General features: G+C 36.4%; 1 protein-coding gene across 5 annotated transcripts in view; it reads right to left on the bottom strand.

Moving 5' to 3' along the window:
• Window positions 1-374: 374 nt before the first annotated feature.
• Window positions 375-19,797, bottom strand: part of LOC138712471 (ankyrin repeat domain-containing protein 29-like) — a 37,201-nt gene continuing 17,778 nt past the window's right edge. For 2 of the 5 annotated variants that reach the window (XM_069844343.1, XM_069844326.1), the window contains exons 2-4: window positions 9,856-10,126; window positions 7,203-8,157; window positions 375-1,738 (exon numbers count right to left, since the gene is read on the bottom strand). In XM_069844343.1, coding sequence (XP_069700444.1) covers window positions 7,231-8,157; window positions 9,856-10,125 — 1,197 coding nt within the window. In that variant the 5' untranslated portion in view covers window position 10,126 and the 3' untranslated portion in view covers window positions 375-1,738; window positions 7,203-7,230. Of the gene's footprint in view, window positions 1,739-4,526; window positions 4,620-7,202; window positions 8,158-9,855; window positions 10,127-10,846; window positions 11,809-19,797 lie in introns of all 5 variants that reach the window. The other 3 variants (XR_011335722.1, XR_011335723.1, XM_069844353.1) reach the window with 3 other exon arrangements.

The following is a 19,797-nucleotide window of genomic DNA, read 5'->3' as shown; positions in this document are numbered from 1 at the left end:
TAATTACGCAGATATTTTAGTTTATGATTAAACAAATGTTTCTCCTGGACATCTGGGGATGTGGAATTTCTACGTATTCCAACTATTCACATATTACTTACGTTGAAAACAGCAACTCTGGTAATAAAACTCGTACGAGATCCACCTTCAAGCTAACCCATACACTCCCATTGTTCCAAAAGTAGGATCGCTCCTATCGAAGACGAAAATGGGTTTCTGAGTGGATGCCACCATTTCAGAGCTGGTTTATACCCCTTTCCTTAGAAGACAAACTGCAAAGTATCTCTACACAACTATTCTATAGAGCAGGAAACCACTCTACTACTTGCAGCTGAGTTTTCGCGTATAAACCATACAAACAATGAAGATTCATATAAATATTAAAATATTTTATTGATCTTACAAGAGTAATATGATGCTAACATAATGTGTTTCAAGAATGTTGCATTAAACCACTAAGATAAAGTATGTTAACCTTGATTAAATGAAGTAGCAGACATTACATTATTAAACGATACAAAGGCTTATAATTTTAAAAGGTATGCTATAGCCCAGCTGGCCAGAAAAAATGTCCAGCTGTACTATGCTAAACAACATTAACATTACAAGTTAGACAGGCAATGGCAAAATATATTTAATGCAAACTGATGCAGTGTTGATGGAAATATGAAAGCATTTTAAGTCGTCATGGCAACTGAAAATAACACACTTAAAAAAAAAAAGAGCAGAAATGAGTTATTCTTCTGTGTTGACTCTGATAATATTGTTCAGAGAGGTTGCTGGACACATTCTCTTGCCAGTTTGCCTATAATACACTTAAATCTATACTAATACAAACCAGAAATTACTATGCATATAAAACTGTCTTTTGATAGTGTTATTTACAATGTCCTAGACACATATAGCAAGTGAAGAATATTAAGACAAATCAGTATATGTCAGGGAATCTTATATTTTTATTATTGTTAGTTTCATAATCCTGTGTGTATTCATGACATTTCACAGACGTAAAGTTATTACTTTCAACTGGGAATATGTTAGTTTTGTGCTGAATATTGAATACTACAACATAAATATTGCTTATAAGTGACCGATATATATAGACATTTCCAATATGATTGTCATGGTAAGAGGGTTATTTGTTTTGTGACTCTCTTAGGTCTTCATTCAGATCATCAGAACTGTACCTCCATTAGAATTATAATATTTATAAAAAATGTTTCATATGATATCCAAGTGCTTATTTAATCAATATGGCCTCAACAGATACTGAGTAAATAAATGATTATACTGTGAAATTATTTCATACATATTTGCAATACATTATATTTAATCCAATAAAGATAATGTATTATGAAACTACAAGTTTTTTAATTACTCGAAATCAATTTGGAAGCTAAAAGAATTACCGTATGTAATTTTTATAAAATATTTACTTATAAAAATGCTCACTCCATGACAATGAATACATCTGCAATCTGTAAAAGGAGTGTAAAAAAAAAAAGCCTACTGAAGGAACATTATTTTTTGTCTGTTATAAGAAGTGCGGAAAATAACGTAATTATTTCTACTCCGATCAGTCCAATTATATCTCCGTTTGCAACAATCAACACACAAATACAAGAACAAATCACAGTTCACACTCTTCAATGCATTCACAATATGTTGTCATAACATTTCTGGATGATTCAACTATGCAGTAATCTTGAAATTTACATTTCACAACGTGTAGGAGGCCCTGAAAAATATGAAACAATGTTATTAGCACAGATCTGGGTCAATAGTAATCAGATTGTAATAGTGTTTGCACTTTCGTCAATTCTTATATGTTACGTTGCCTGAAACAAAGGAAGAGTCGTAATAGAATATTTGCAAAATACAAAAATAAATCAAACTTGGCTACCTAAAAAAATACCAATAAATCTTAAACAGTATCACCTTTCTTCCAATGCTACCATTATCTCTAAAACCTACCAGACATTCATACATTTGTGCAACAATTCAAACGTCACTTGTAACTAACAAGCACAAAATAATAATAATAGGCTTATAATATAAGTAAAAGTACGGTACAAATAGCACTTGTGAAGCAGATTTTTTTTCTCTTACTAGTATTTCTATTAGCTGAAAATAATTATTTTGTGAACTATTGTACTGGACACAGCATATCTTGAACAATAAGCTTAGTGAATGTTAAACTGGAAGTGGTGGTACCTACTGCTCATACATTACACTGATTGCATGACTGCGTTATTTGTAATACTTCATCTGGACATTAGTTTGCAACATTGTTTATTAATAATAAAACTAATTGGAACTACTTAAGTTGCTTAAAATTAATAAAAACTTCCATGTATTAATATTTAAATTGTGGTAATCAGTGGCGGCTCGTGATAAAATATTATGTGTGTTCACAATCTTGTGGTTCCAAAATCGAAGAGAATTTGAAATCGTACGTTTAGTCTAATATGAAATGTCATGATTCCAATGTTTCACTATCGAAAAAAAAACCGTATATAAATTCAAAACAAAATATAATAATAATAATAATAATAATAATAATAATAATAATAATAATAATGAAACTCAGTCTTTTTATTTCCAATTTTTCCTGGTAAGCTAATTTACCCAGTTCTTTACTGTTCCAAATTACTTGAACAGAATTCATTGTTTACTTTGTTAAAACTGAATACATACCACAGTCTCGTTATTTACAAACGCGTGTGTTCAGTAATATATTTTGATTCACAACACACTGATACACTAAAGCCTATACCAGTACTGTAATCCCACTCGCATAGATTACTATAAATACATGCCAGTAAATATTATTCTTAAATAATATACACTGCCATACAGATACTTAAATTCATACCACCACCACAGTCAGCCAGCACGTGTTTGAAAGCCAAACCATGGATAAATATATAATATATTATATTATATATCGTCCCTCCTCTGGCAAACTAGCGAAAGTGACAAATAAGCGACCCTGCACTTAAGGTCTATGTTGTGCTATTTAATATTACAATATAGACCTTAAGTACAGGGTGCTAATTTGTCACTTTCGCTAGTTTGCCAGAGGAGGGACGATATATAATATTATATATTTATCCATGGCCAAACTATGCTATTACGCCGACACTGAAGTATAGTAATTCACAAACTACACTCTCGTAGCAGCACTGTACACACATCCACGTAAAGTAAACGTTCCTACAGTCAGATGCTGACATCTACAGGCTTTTAAATTTCCTCCTCGAGATATACCACGTGAACGATAGGCATTGATGACCTGACATCTGTAGGATAGATACTCATCATGTTCACTTAACGCTTTGTCCTCTTGATGAGTCATAAGCGGCCAGCTAAAGACAATTTTCTCCCGCGCATGCGTGAAATTCCTGTAACCATCTCGAAAAGAGAATGGCTTGTACGTGAACAGATGTTGCCAAGTTTACATAAGAAGTTTATGCAAGATGCGGGAAGTTTAAAATACTCGATTCTGATATCATACATCCCCACTACGCCAATACGGTATTAAATGATAAAACTAGTCGTGCATTAATGGAAACAAGGTGTTCACGTGCTCTTGTGCTCTTATTGACGCACCGCCACTGGTGGTAATGTTTTACCTGAATGACTAGTTTCGATGCAGTTTCCATCAACCTACGTAGGATACATCACAAACTCCAACCCAACCGCTACTACAGCAACATACAAACTGACATGAAAATCCTACCCCCTCCCCCCCGAAAAAAAAAAAAAAAGGATACTCTGAACACACCGCACTCACCATAACAGGAAACCTAAGATAGCGCGAGAACTCGCTAGAATTCAGAGGATGAAGGAAACTAGTCAATCAGGTAAAATAATGTTATTTACAGAGGTGTGAAAATTATTAGAATAATCTGAATTTTAAAGGTTTTTTAATAGTCCCTTCGCAAATATTCATTGAATTGATAAATATTGGTATATAATATTACTATACTGTTGTAGGATATATTTACTACTAACAATGCCTGGAAGCATTGTTCTACATTGGTATTTTTCTTATTTTACAATTGTTATGGGAATTCAGAAACTATTATATTATGTTGGCGGAATTGGAAACATCAAAATTAATTAAGAAATGCTTTAAACAAATTGTTCTTTGCGTTTACATTGTTGTGAAGGTTCAAATGAACGTATACATCTGTTTTGTGCATATAATTTTTTATGTTTCCAATTCTGCCAACTTAATATAATAATTTCTGAATTCCCATAACAATTGTAAAATAAGAAAAATACCAATGTACAACAATGCTTTCCGGCATTGTTAGTAGTAAATATATCCAATATCAGTATAGTAACATATACCAATATTCATCAATTCACTTAATATTTGTGAAGAAACTATTAAAAAACCTTTAAAATTAAGATTATTCTAATCATTTTCACACCTCTGTATTTCAAATACTTAGTAATTTCTTCAGTGACATATAAAAAACTAATTGCTTTAAATATCAGCAACTAGTTTCATTTACCTTGTAAGTACATACTTTTCCTAATGATGTTTAGACGAAAAGCCAATCACGTTGCAGGTCGGCTACATTTAAACGTGTGCGTCTTGTGATTCGCTGCTGAAGAAATTATTCATTTCTTAAAGCTCGATAAATACTTAATATAATCACCCGCCAATTTGTCTCTTTCGCAGAAAGCACACGAGGATGTTATTTGCCGCTCAATTATTTGCTGAATTACAGTGCATTTGATTTATTATCATAGGAGCTACGACATGATAATGTTTAATGGTGTGGCAAATAGATTCCTCGTATGGTAGCTCAGCAACGAAAGAACAAAAATGGCGAACGATACTACCACAGTCTACTGTATTTACTATATACAGTCACGAAGCTTGAGTTTTGAGAGTGTTAGAAACAATAGACTGTGCCGGTATTATTTCGCATTGTCTGTAATAAGGCGATATTAGTGATTCTACTGGTGAGCAACTATCTAATGTTTGCATATTTACTACGTATTGAGCTTCGTGACTGTATACACTAAACTGTGATAATACCTATCTAGACTTTATAGAGCCTTCACTTCCTAAGGCTGGTATTCATAGTCGACACTTTCGATTAAAGTGTCCTTTGGAAGACGCAAAGTATCACTTTTCCGTTGCACAGTCGACACTTTGGTGCAAAGGAACACTTTGGATGAAAGTGTAGTTCAGACCACACTTTGAGTCGAAAGTGAAACTTTGTAGAAAAATGGCGGACGTCTTGGAAGTTGTCGAATTATGTATCAGAACGTGCGGAAGAGATGGCAAAATTAGTGGACAATGTACAAAAGCGCTACATTAGGGATAGGCCTAAAGACAATCCCGTGGAATTTTATAATGATGTAGAATTTAAAAAAACGATTCCGATTTGATAAAGAAACTGTTATTGAGATTGCTTATATTTTCGATGACTGGTTGACAAAAACGAATAATAGAGGTTTGCCAGTGCCTCCAATAATACCGTTATTGACTGCATTAAAATTCTATGCTACAGATATGTACCATACATTAATATATATAATATTATAGTTCAGGTATTTCTGTAGTAACATTCGTATACTTATAACCTCAATTCGATGAAGTGATATGTAGGTAGATATGCCAATATAACCTATTTTTTATTACTGAAACGAATTTTTTAACTTAAATAATATTAAACTAACTTCAATCTAATGTAGGCATAACTATCTTAAATTAGCATTGAGAGACCTCACGTGCCTGCCTTCTAAGCAGATTCCATAATTATATTGGGTTAAAATGATTTTGATTTTTGTTGACTACCTGTATTTTGAGATAAGATTTATCTTGATGTTGATATAATCATTACTGTTTGGATACCGGTAATATATATTTTCACGCCGGTAAGCAATACATCTACTGTCTGTAGTTCATGTGCAGTCATAACCTCACCATGAAAAGAGATCTCATACTATTAGGCCTATTTTGTTTTGCATTGTAGAAACATTTGGCATTCAAAATATTCCTGAAGAGCAGTAGTAATGTGTTTATTTCATTCTTTTTTTACTTCTATCCACTATTCACGAAAAAGACAAAAATGAAAATAAAGGAAATAAAAAAAGGAATAAAAAAAAACAACAAAAAAAACACACACACACACACACAAAAAAAAACTTAACCTACTCAGTCCAACTTAACCTAACTATATAAACTAATATAAGATATTATGTACAAAATCTAACCGAACTGTATAAATCAGTGGAACGGATACATACAAAATCTAACTTAGCGACATAAATCAATGAAAAAGATATGTACAAAACCTAATCTAACTATATAAATTAATGGATCAGCTATGTAGTGTACAAAACCTAACCTAATTTCACCAGCAGTATCACTAACTATTTAATAAAATGTTATATATCTGAACGGACTGAAATAATCTAAACTATCGTCAACAAAAACTAGAAACTGAAATAAAACAACTTTAAATATATATTTTCTTTCTCACGCGATCAATTGGGCTCCCTATTCAAATCACAAGCATTATAATTTGTAGGTTATACGTCATTAATTTGTTATTGTTTGTTCACTTGTTTTGAAAGGCATTGTGGGACTTCCATTACCAACCAAATTGTAACTCTACACTTTGCTGGCGTAAAGTGACACTTTGTGAAGTGCACTTCTTCAATCGTCTATGAATACCACTAATATGAAAGAGCCACTTTCGTCAAAAGTGTCACTTTGCAAAGTGGTGATATAAAGTGTCGACTATGAATACCAGCCTAAGACGTAAGCAAAGAGGAGTCACACCGGGAATAACAGTGTCGCAACTATATATCTACATATGCCATGAAAGAACATTTGATCTAAGATTAAGATATATTTACTGAAATATATTAAGCAATGTTATAATTAATTAATAAAACGCAATACAAACTCAACTTATTCCTAGAAGTGCTTTTGTTAACATTATGTATTGATTGTAGCAACATGAAAGAAATGGAAGTATTAAAAAAATGTTTGAACTCGATTAAAAAAAAAACCAGGCATCACAAACATTTTTAGGCACCATGGAGACGTGGAACTCCAGATTTGTCTACCTCTGCTTATACTTAATTAGTAGGATTTCTGACACATGGACCTCCGGCTATGGTGTGTACACATCCTTACACTCACAAACTTAAAAGTCATAACTTACCTGTCCACAGATGCAGACAGGGTAACTACTATATCTGTTTGGATCTTAAGAACTGCGTCACGAAACTTCTATTGTAATTAGTAGCAAGGTCCAGTGGAGATTTCTGATCGGCATCTTTCACGTTCATTTCAGCTCCTTGAGAGACTAGAAGCTCACACACTTCGAGGTGGCCCCTTGTTGCAGCTTTATGCAGTGCAGTCCTACTGTGCTGTCCCTTCTCGTTCACCTCTGCTCCAGAAGCAAGAAGCATCTTGCAGACATCCAGGTGTCCTCCCTCTGCAGCCAGGTGCAGTGGACTGTTCTTACTGCTATTTAATATGTTCACCTCTGCTGCTTTAGAGAGCAGAAGCTCACACATTTTAAGGTTGCCTTGAGATGCAGCCCAATGCAGTGCAGTCTCACTATGTTCCTTGTTGTTCACGTGTGCTCCGGCAGCAAGAAGCATCTTGAACACATCTAGGTGTCCTCCCTGTGCAGCCAGGAGAAGTGGAGTGTTCAACGAGCCATCTTCTGCGTCCACCTCCGCCCCATTAGCAAGCAACAACTCGCACACTTTCAGGTGCCCCTCACGTGTTGCACAATGCAGCGCACTCGTTGCTCTTCCTGCTCCTCTTTTTTTTATCTGTGCCCGGGCATCAAGCAACAACTCGCACACTTCCAGGTGGCCTCCACCAGCCGCCAAATTCAAGGCTGTTGTCACTTTATTTGTTACAGCATTCACATGGGCACCTGCGTTCAATAGGACTTGCACTGTGTCCATGTGACCTGTTTGTGATGCCAACTGCAACAGAGTCAAACCGCTGCTGTCTGTCATTTCAATATCAATGTCACTGTCAATCAGGAACTGCATAGCAGCAGTGTTGCCACACCTAGCAGCAACTCTAGCTCTCTCCAAATCATTGCCATAAACTGATTTGAACAATTTCACGATCTGCTGATATCTGTGCTCTGCCTCCTACAAAACCAACAAATATTACGTGAATTACCCTGTCTTAATGCATTCAAATGTCTGTATAGGAATGAACATTAATTAATTAATATTCCATGAAAAGTGGACATATACTTTCTGATGATACCCTTTTTTTGAGCTTGTTTCGCAACTGTTCCAGCTGCTTTATCATTTGTGAATGATATTACTGTTATTTACTCACACTATTATACAGGGTGATTCACGACGAGAGGTCAAAAATTTAGTATACGACATCTTAGGCCATTTTGAGTGAAAAAGTTCATATGAACATAGGTCCGTTTTCGAACGATGGCGGAGCTAGATGCATTTTTTTTGGTAAAATGTCTCACCCCAATGTGAATAAGACGTTACCATATGCTGCTGACGTGAGACAAGGTCACCGATCGCAATGAATGACGTAACATTGGAATCTGCATTGTGAGCAATGAAGATAAGAGAAGATAAACAAACCGGGTGGTGGGGCATTACAAATGTCACAACAAATATGCTATCACTTATTGGTTGACAGCAGTCCAGTCAGCTACCTACAGTACAGTAGTTAGACAGGTACAGTTATCGGAAGTGTTAAGTTGTGTTTTTCAAGATGCCTTATAAATTTTTGACTGCAGAATACGCCGATATTGTGTATGTTTATGGTTTGTGCAATATAGTTCCTTGCGTGCCGTCGCTGAATATGAACGACGCTTTCCGAACAGAAGGTTACCATATCGAAGAGTATTTATCGGGTTGGATGAAAAACTTGGTATAGCAAAGGAAGGTGGAAACGAGAGAGGCGCTAATCGACCGTATTTTGGATTCTGCACCCCGCATAAAGAACAGCCACGAGCAACTCTCCCGAGCGACGAGCGCGATTCACGCCGAGCGCAGCATTGTGTTGAAGCAGAAGGAGGTACCTTTGAAAATGTGCGAACACATCGAATACTAGGTGTGTATGCATACGTGAATATAAACTTTAAATTTGTCCGTTATCTGTCTCTAAATGCGAGTTAGTACAATGGAATCTCAGAAGTTTTTGTGAAATCAAAGAGCCATATCTCCATAACCGTTCGAAAACGGACCTATATTCATATGAACTTTTTGACTCAGAATGACTTCAGAATTCACATTCTAAATTTTTTACCTTTCCTCGTGAATCACCCTGTATAAAATATATACATAAATGAAATCATGTTAATATGCATCAGAATGAGAGAAAAATCAGTTCACTGGATTACACATAGAAAACATCCTTTATAATTCCTTTTATTCAGCCTGTAATTCAACAATGCTGCATCAGGTTCTAGGTTATACAATCTAGTATATACAGTCGCGAAGCTCAAAACGTAGTAAATATGCAAACATTAGATAGTTGCTCACCACTAGGATCGCTAATATCGCCTCATTACAGGCAATGCAAATAGTATCTTCACAGTCTATTGTTTCTAGCACCCTCAAAACTCAAGCTTCGTGACTGTATATAGTAGACTGTGATAATATAGTGTTTGACGAGATAATGCTGAGACCATGTCATGTGATTACCTGTCATTAGCCTTACAGTTGTGAAAAATCTCGGAAAAAGCTAAGCAGGTAATCACCCCAGCAAAAATATATTCCTAAAAAAAAAGACATAATGTGAAGTAAACCATATCTTTCATACTGAAAATAATCTTACAACTGTAACCAAGGCAACAAGTCTACACTTACTGCTTTCTGTTCAAGTCGTAATTCATGCTCTGCTTCGTACTTCCCTTCCATTTTCTTCAGTTCCTGATCCTTGTTTTGTAATTTGTCCTCTTTCGTTTTCAGCTGGTTTTTCAGAATTTCAAATTCTTTCTGCAACCCTATGTCTTCCTCCAACTTTTCATCATTCTGACCACATGCGGACTGTGTGCATGGCTCCTCCACAAGCATCACTTGCTCTTCCACAGTCTTCAGTCTCTTCTCCAGCTTATGAAGAGGCTGTGGTTGCGCCATTCTGGAAACACAAGTGAAAAGGATTCAGGGTGTCTCCACACATGAACAGTTGATACTTAATGATCTTCGTTAATAATTCACATTTACCAATGTTCACTAATTAATCTGTTCTAATTTTTCTAACCACACATGTGCAGTAAAACATGAGATCGCGTTTGCATTATTATTATTATTATTATTATTATTATTATTATTATTATTATTATTATTATTATTAACAATAATCAATCAATCTTCTTAATGTATCCAGCTGTTTGCTGACAACATAAAGTCCACTATAGTCCACTGTATACTCTATTTTATTTCAAGGAGTGCAGTTCGGTGGCTCCTTTGAACACCCACTTACAGATTTATGACTTCCTACACAAACAACTCTGACAATTCCATCCTGTCCCCTCGTCCCAACATTGCACAGTTGCCACAATCCTGGTGACCCTCGAAATTATGCAGTGAAACTGACGAGATTCTTGAAATTCGGAAAAGATGCGGCAACTCTGCCTCCACGTGGATTTGACGGAAGCCTGTCAATTCTTCTGAACAAGGGTTGTGATTGGTTACTAACAAGAGAAGACAAGATTTCCGTCACAGTAAGGAAGACATTTATTTATGACAACCAATTAGTAGGGGGCAGAAGAAGGTCTGTCAGCAAAGTCCTTTCTATGAAACTGCACTCCGTGAAAAAAAATAAAGTATTGTCTATTCAGTTGTTGTGGGTACTCACCTTGTCGTGGTGAGGGGGCTTAAACTTGTTGTTTAAGCTAACAAGTAACAAAGAGGTACCCACATAAGCTGCATTAACACCAACGCAGTCCCACTATATTTTTCGCTGCTTATGATTCATGGAGTCCCTCAGTGTAAAATTCTCCAGAGGTAAAATAGTCCCTCAATCGGATCTCCGGGTAGGGACTGCACTGAGAGATGCAAGAATCATACTAAAGTACTTATTTGGAACACCAAAAGTCACACTGTCCAGTGAATCAGAGCCAAGTTTAATATTGAAAAGAACCATATAATGAGACAAAGAGGCAAATATAATGCCAAAAGGATTTAAGTATGGTGTCAGTACAATGCAGAAGCAAAATTCGTTCTCCGTAATATAAAAAGTGAGGCTAAAAAAATAATAATCACAGAATGGCGTACAAATGTGTATATTACAAAAACATTGCTGTATGCAGTAATAAATCATTATTGATCACTGATAGTTGTTATCGATTGTTGCCAGATCCAGCCTTGTGGATAGATGGCAGGACTGTGACCCATTTTCAAGTTGTACACCACTTCGGCAGGCTACACTATGCATGATGTGTATCTGTGGATAGTTATGTCATGTACTAGGATGAGTATATGTGTAAATATTCATGTAGTAAGTATAGTTTAGGGAATGGGTGAGGATGATGAAGATGAGGAAGGGAGAAGGGGAAACCCGGTGCCAGCATTTAGTCTACTCCTGTCGAATAGCACAAATATCCCCATCCGATGGATGAATAACTATCAACAGTGACACATACCTTCTCTTCATATGCACTGTGGAGAGATTTGGGAGCCAACTCAGCGGACTGTATTAAGTATTGATGTGCTGTACTTGTACAAGAGTGTAGCTGTTCGGCTACCCAATCATTCACAGAATAGGAGTGGTATGCACAATAAGCCTCAGGCTACAATGTAAGCCTTCAGGTCCCTCCTCTGTACAAGAGAAAAAAAACTTTGTGGTGTACTAGTAGACTAAATTGTAAAACTCTTCTGTATATATTTCAACTAGACTGTGACTGTAATTAAGACTTTATAGTACTAGTATGAAGATTATTTCTGACATGTTACATATTCTAGCTGTGAAGCAATGTATGGATACCATGGAATGTTAATAAATATAATAGAATACAATAAAAGCTTTATTTTATCAATATTTCTACCTGCACCAGAAATTAATAATCCGTGACTTTGGTGAATTTCGATTTCCCAGTAAAATACACCCCTAGCTTATGTCCAGGGGCGGACGCAGAGGGAGGGGGATTAAGGGGATACAGTGAAACCTGTTCAAATCGGAACCTGAATAATCCGGAATCCTGTCTATTTCGGAACAATTTATTGGTCCTGGCGAAATTCATATGTATTATGTGTAATTTTTCCTGAATAAAACGGAAACTGTCTGCTACTGTTCAAAACGGAAATAATATTTTGGACATACTACTTTAATGTAAACTATATTTTGAAACAGTATGTGCTTTCAAGTAATGTACGAAATACTAGTAGGTCACTAAAATAAAAACAAGTTTTCTTTGTAAAATTTTTAGGGTGCGAGGGTGTGTTGGCCTGGTGGTCATGAATTTTTTTACCCTATTGACTAGGCAGACGAGTCCCTTCAAAGATGTTCAATGCTTCACCCCTGTATACTGTCGTAGCTGGGTAGAACGCAAGTGTATTAGCGATTTCGTGATAAAAAAAAAGTTGCGTAAAAATGTTGCACTGTCATTAATTGATGAAGTAAAAGTTATGGAGGAAAATGAGAAACGAAGAGTATAGAAAATAATGTTGAAATTTATGAATGGAAAACTCAGATGTAACCTAACACTTTCAAAAATAAAGACCATATCATGAGTGAGTGGCTTGCGGTCAATAATGGTGACATAAAAAGAAAGAGAAAACAACTGGTTACATAGAAATAAATGAACTGTTGTGGGAGTGGATTGTTCTTGCCCTTTCAAAGATCACCCAAATTTCTGGACCTATCCTGCAAAGAAAACTCTTGAACTGGCAAAGAAATTAAATAATCCAGAATTCAAGGCTTCTAGGCTCCTAGTCCAATTAAATAATGTGCTGTGATAAACAGTACAATATTATATTATAGTGTTAGATATTAAATTTAGTATAATTAATAAACTTTACAGTGTTTAATGAGTGAGTTACGATAGAATTTATACACGAAATGAGATTTTCATCAAGATCATTCACCAATTAAATAATCGACAGGAAGCTGATTTAATGTCAGTAGTGTTAAACGGAATATTTTGTAATTCCTACAATTTGCGGCATGCCATTTTTTTTAATTTATGCACATGATAAAATATTCCATTTTAACTTCACACCTGAATAACACGGAAACCTGTCCACAACGGAAAAAAAATTAGGACCATGTCACTTCCGTCTTGAACAGGTTTCACTGTATATCCCCTCCCGAAATTTTGAGAAAAATACGAAACAAGAAACAAAAATAATATTGATTTTAATTCGTGAATGTACATAGGAATTAGAGGGTTTTCCACGTAAATTCCCTTTGCTAAAATGTTAAATAAATGTATCTTTGCATTGAAAGAAATCCCTATATCTGGGATTTTTCTTGCCTCTGCTTCGCAACTCTGATCCACTGCCCACTGGAGAGTAGCAATGTTCTTTAACACTACAAGAGATCCAACGCAAGAGGACTAATAATGTAACGCGTTATGAGTGACTAAGTGGCCAGGATCCGACGGAATAAGCACCATCTTAAACCACAGAGGTGCATATCATGATATGCACCTCTGCACATGTATGGACATTGTGCCATTGTCATACATCTCTACAACGCAGTGCATGAGGGTAGGCCACTAGAGGGAAGCCAAGAATTGGAACTTAAACTGAGAGGATTTGATCAGACATCGGGATGGGCATCCGGTGTGGATAAAGCGTCACCACGTAGAGCTGAAAACCCGGGTTCAAATCCTGGTGCCGGAGAGAATTTTTCTCTGTTCCACTCTTCCATCATCATATGATGACGCAGAATTTCTGCACTGAAATATTATCATATGTAGTCGACCTGGTTGGCGAGTTGGTATAGCGCTGGCCTTCTATGCCCAAGGTTGTGGGTTCGATCCCGGGCCAGGTCGATGGCATTTAAGTGTGCTTAAATGCGACAGGCTCATGTCAGTAGATTTACTGGCATGTAAAAGAACTCCTGCGGGACAAAATTCCAGCACATCCGGCGACGGTGATATAACCTCTGCAGTTGCGAGTGTCGTTAAATAAAACATAACATTAACATTATCATAGCCTATGTACTTCGGTACATCGTAATATAAGCCATACAGAAACCAACATTTTTGGTGTCTATGATTGTAGCTAGCCATGTTTTTAGCCTGTCACATGGTTTAGCCAGTCTACTACAGTCAGAACAGATGGACCTTAAGACATGCATTGAACTATGTGAGAATCTAGGAAGAGAACTGGAAGATTTTCGTTTAAATTTTCAGCCAGTGAACCTAGAGGCAAAAAGTGTTGCTCAACTTACTGGAATTACGCTGGAAATTCCAAGAACTGCAGGGAGACAAACAAGCATTCTAACTTCAAGACAGAGAGTCATGAAGAGTATTTTAGGCTTTCAATTCTCCTTCCCTTCTTAGACTATTTTATTAGTCAGCTCAAGGACAGGTTTTTAAATCATAAGGGAATCCTAAAGTCCATACAAACTTTTCTGCCTAAAAACACAGTGCGAGCATCAGATGAAGATTTAGAAACTGCTGTTGAGGCTATAGTGATCAGTGGCCCAATGATGTTGATGCATCACCAGAGTCTTTCTTCAATGAATTGAAGATGTGGAGAAGAAATTTCCTTGATCAGAAAAATCTTCACCTAATGCCTACTGATTTTATATCATCTTTGAACAGGTGCAATGAAATTATTTTTCCCTGCACTCACAAGGCACTGAAACTTTTCTGCACGTTGCCTGTAACTACAGCAACACCAGAACGGTCGTTCTCAACATTGCGGTGTTTGAAGGCTTACTTGAGGAGCAGACAGATTAAATGGACTGGTCTTGATGATGATACATAAAAATGTAGAAATAAAAGCTTATGAAGTACTGGATGAAATGTCTAAGAAGCCTCGTCACCTTCTTCTGTAAATATCACTGTCATTGTTTTTGTATTGCATTCATTGTAAATATTAAAATTAAAAAATTGTGGTTTATTTAACAACGCTCGCAATTGCCGAGGTTATATCAGCATCGCCAGTGTGCCAGAATTTTTTCCCGCAGGACTTCTTTTACATGCCAATAAATTTACCGATATGAGGCCTGTCACATTTAAGCACACTTAAATGCCATCGAACTGTGCTGGGATAGAACCCGCAACTTTGAGCACAGAAGGCTATACCGACTACGCTACTCAGGCCAATTTGTAAATGTTTGTGACTCGGAAACAAATTGTGAGTATATAAACTTATTTCTCATTACTCCATTTTTACTATCTCCTCAAATCCCTCCCCGAAAAAAAAATCCTGCGTCCGCCCCTGCTTATGTCCCATTGTAAATTATCTGGTGGAATCAAAACAACTCCAATAGATTCTATGAGATTCCTCACTAATATTAACAGCATCAAAATGACAATAGAAGAAAAAGCACTGATTCAATATGAAAAACTTATCAGATTACCAGGAAACAATTGGCATTCATACAGTCCTCTCTGTAGATTGAAAACTCAAAAAAGTTTCATATCCATTGTTCAAGAATTAAAACAGAAAATCAATATCCCGAATTTAAAAGAAAACCTACAAATTAAACCAAACCCTTTAACTCTATTAAATATGGAATATAATCTAAATTTAACAGAAGAAATACTGAAATCAGAAGTAAACACTGAAATACTAAAACACTTGTCTTTAGAGACAATTAATATTAGGTACCCTTCACAAAACTGGCTTCATTTATACACCGACGGATCCTTGATCTCCAGAGAACAAGGTGCTGGTGCAGGTGTTACGTGCTGTCTCTTCTCACTTTATAGATCTCTTGGGTATGGAACAACAAGTTTTGATGAAGAAATCATTGCAATAAGTGAATGTCTCAGGAATCTTCTATGCCACATCAGTAAATTTAAAAATGCAGTTATATTGTCAGACTCCAAAGCAGCTATTCTATCAATAGTCTCTAAACATACACCTTCATCTCAAACAGCAGAAATAACTAAAATGCTCTCTCAATTAATATCACTCAATAAAAGAATTGTATTCCAATGGATACCATCCCATTGTGGAATCCTGGGAAACGAGAATGCGGATGCTTTAGCAAAGAAGGGCAGCACTGCTACTTACAGACCTGTTACTAAATCTACGTATTACTCTGTGAAGAGATTTATTAAATCTACATACTTAGACTTCAACAAACAAAATTTGATAACTCAATCCCAAGGGAAAAAATGGAACTCTCTGCATCAAAATCCACAGTTAATTCCCGATTTACCACGAAAGTCGTCTGTGGCTGCATTTAGATTGGCAACAGGCCATGATTGTTTGGCCAAACACCTGCATAGAATTGGAATATATCAGTCCCCTAACTGCCCATTGTGCAACTCAAACCAAGAAATGGATTCGGAACACCTCAAAATCTGTGCTTCAGTGGCTGGTCATGATAATATCTTTGAAAAATATTGGAGTGCAAGAGGTCAAATGACTTTATTGTCAAACGCCTGGCATTAGAAAACAACAACAACAACAACAAATTATCTGTTACAGTTGGATATGCAATACAAGTATCTTGACTTGCTAAAAGCTCTACAATGAACAAAAAATGCCAGTAGTTGTGTTTCAAAATTAACACATTAACTCGTTTTTACTTTTTCCTGTCGTATCAGGATTGCCAACATGTTTGGCCTCTTGACTGTGAAATGGGGAGCTGCAATGGAATTATGACATGAAAAGTTATTGACGAAATATGTTCACCACTTATTTTTCGCACACTGTATAGAATGTAGGCATTTCTAAAACCACATTATTTCACCCTTCTAAACAATTACTGTCATTATTACGTACAGTCTGCCTAGGTAGCATAGTTGGTATAGCACTGGCCTTCCGTGCTCCAGGTTGCGAGTTCGATCCTAGCCCAGGTCGATGGCATTTAAGTGTGCTTAAATGCAACAGGCTCATGTTAGTAGATTTACTGGCATGTAAAATAACTCCTGCAGGACAAAAGTCTGGCACACCAGCATTGCTGATATAATTTCGGCAGTTCGAGCGTCGTTAAATAAACCATAATTAAAAAATTACGTACATTACAAATTAACTGAAACTGGTTTTGTAATGTTACACTAGTTTGAAGTTACATACCCTAAGTTTTTAACCTGCAGACCAGTAATTCCCTACCTCAAAATACTGACTTACAACCCCTCCACAACCTCTCAAATTTCTTCAGTTGCATTCTGAAACACCCGGTATATACAACTTTACGTGCAACGTTATCGAGATATTATCACGTGTAAAAAATCAAGACGATTTCATTACTGATATTATACACATTGCATCACTTATGTCATTCCTGGACACAAGACTCTCATTAGGCCTACCAGGGGCGGCTCGTCCATAAGAGCTGCGGAGCTGCAGCATCCCTGCTTTGACAGGAAAATAAAAATAATATTTATTTTAATTTGTAGAAGAATTGTTACAGTTTTTATTGGTAAATTGCTTTATATTTCATCTGGCCGGGAATATGTACTATTATCTTATGCATTATCTTTTTGCGCATCGACTGTATTGGAATTGACACTGCATTCAAAGTCGTCCTGGGATCTGCAGGGTGGGACAGATCCAGTGGCGTATACTGGTTAAAGGGTTTGGGCTACCGCTGACCCTATTATTACACAAAATATATCTAACAATTACTTTAATTTTAATTACTATGGTAAAACTAATAATACAAAATTATTACATTATGTTATATTATAAACTTTTTCTTTTGTAATTTCCTTGGGCTACCGCCGGTAGCCCCGGTAGCCCGCAAAATACGCCCCTGGACAGATCATAGAGAGTGTGTCTTGCATGGTCAGGGGGCAGAGAGGTGAAGGGAAGCAGTGGGAGACTGCTGCTGTTTAAAACCCATATTTCGCTGCAGTGGCTTGCAGAACCAGGCCACAAGGGAAGATCTTTCCTCCCCTCCCACACCGCTATTGTAATGCTACGTCAAATGGATTCTCTATTCCCTTGAAACTTAATGACAAAATTTTTATTTTCTCTTCACATACTTATTGTTGTAGAATCTTATAGAGTTAATATAACGAAATTAATATTCTCTTTTGCCTTATTATTACGTATATATCCATTCTCCAGCAGAACCTAATATTTGCCTTAACTCAAAATGATTGCACGAGTATAATCCTTTTGATATAGCACGTAAAATACGAAAGAGACTTCTTTTCCAGTTTTAGAAATTTGTTGACCATCAGTATATCTGAGTGTTGCTTTGGTGTGATGTTTTAGTATCGTAACTTAACCAATGCAAATGTGCAAGCAAGAGTGTGTGTGAATTACAGAATATTAATTTTATTTTATTCAACTTTCCCTTGCAGAGAAAACTGATGTAATGAAGTGAAATTAAAGGGTCGTTCGTTGCCCGACTTAAATCTTCCTCAAGCTTCATCCAGCCGAAATAGTGCATATATGTAAGGAAGCATAACAATGAAATTTACGCTGAGCATTTGTGGTTGCCTCCTCTTCGGTGGTGATACTGCATAGACTAGGAGTGGTGTCACAGATTTAGGACATTTGCCCCTAAAAATTAAAAAGCACGAATCTTCGCAATCTCACCTGAAAAATGTTGTTTCATTGGCTATGTTAGGCAAAACTAATATTGCTGCACAATTAAGTGAAACGAACAGAACAAACATTCTCAAACATAATCAAGAAGTGAGAAATAATAGTGAAATTATTTTAAAAAATATTGATTGTATCAAATTTTGTGGCCAATATGAACTTCCCCTTAAGAGACATGATGAAAAAACGATTCGAAGGACTCTGGTGTATTTCCTGGTTTGCTACAGCCCATAATCTGAACGAGCCTCTCAAAAATCATTTGGAACATGCCACTGTTTAAAGGTAATTCTAAGACAATTCAGAATGAACTGGTAGATTGCAAGTTGAGTGCCTGCCGATCAGAAATTCAGACTGAAATCGATGGTATTAGTTTTTTTTTTAACGATTAGCAAATGATGCCACAGACATCTCCCAACTAAGTCAGAAAGTTTTGGTTTTTCGATATGTAGTGCATTTATTTTTGTCCTATACTTAGCAATTGTATCAAGAAGTGAAATTTGTATGTACCAAAATCTACTGCAGCTCTCCCAATCCACAAGTTCACGAGCCGCCACTGGGCCTACCGATACAATGATACACGCAGTGGTGTTTTTTCTCCGGAGGAGAGCCCGTAGGCAAGCACCGCAGCCTTAAGCTTATTGTACAACCTCCTTTATTGCTATGATTTTTTTAATTCGTTAGGACGGCTCCTCAAGTACATGATTCACTGCTTGGTGCAATCGCGAGTGTGTCGTACTAGTGTAGAGCTTCAATGGTGTATCCTACGTTGAAAATTCAAGCATATTAGACTGAAAACTACATATTTCCAGCAACTTTCTCCTTTTTCCATTTTTTCTGCACCAATAACGAAGTTTGCCTATGTCGATCACACCTGTGGAGTAACGGTTAGCGCGTCTGGCCGTGAAACCAGGGGGCCCGGGTTCGATTTCCGGTCGGGCAAGTTACCTGGTTGAGGGTTTTTCCGGGGTTTTCTCTCAACCCAATATGAGCAAATGCTGGGTAACTTTCGGTGCTGAACTCCAGACTCATTTCACCGGAATTATCACCTTCATTTCATTCCGACGCTAAATAACCTAAGATGTTAATAAAGCGTCGTAAAATAACCTACTAAAATAAAAATAA

Source organism: Periplaneta americana, chromosome 2 (assembly GCF_040183065.1).
Source record: "Periplaneta americana isolate PAMFEO1 chromosome 2, P.americana_PAMFEO1_priV1, whole genome shotgun sequence".
In the NCBI taxonomy this organism is placed as follows: domain Eukaryota; kingdom Metazoa; phylum Arthropoda; class Insecta; order Blattodea; family Blattidae; genus Periplaneta; species Periplaneta americana.
The sequence above is the reverse complement of the archived record's forward strand: the minus strand, read 5'-3'. Positions and strand labels throughout refer to the sequence as shown.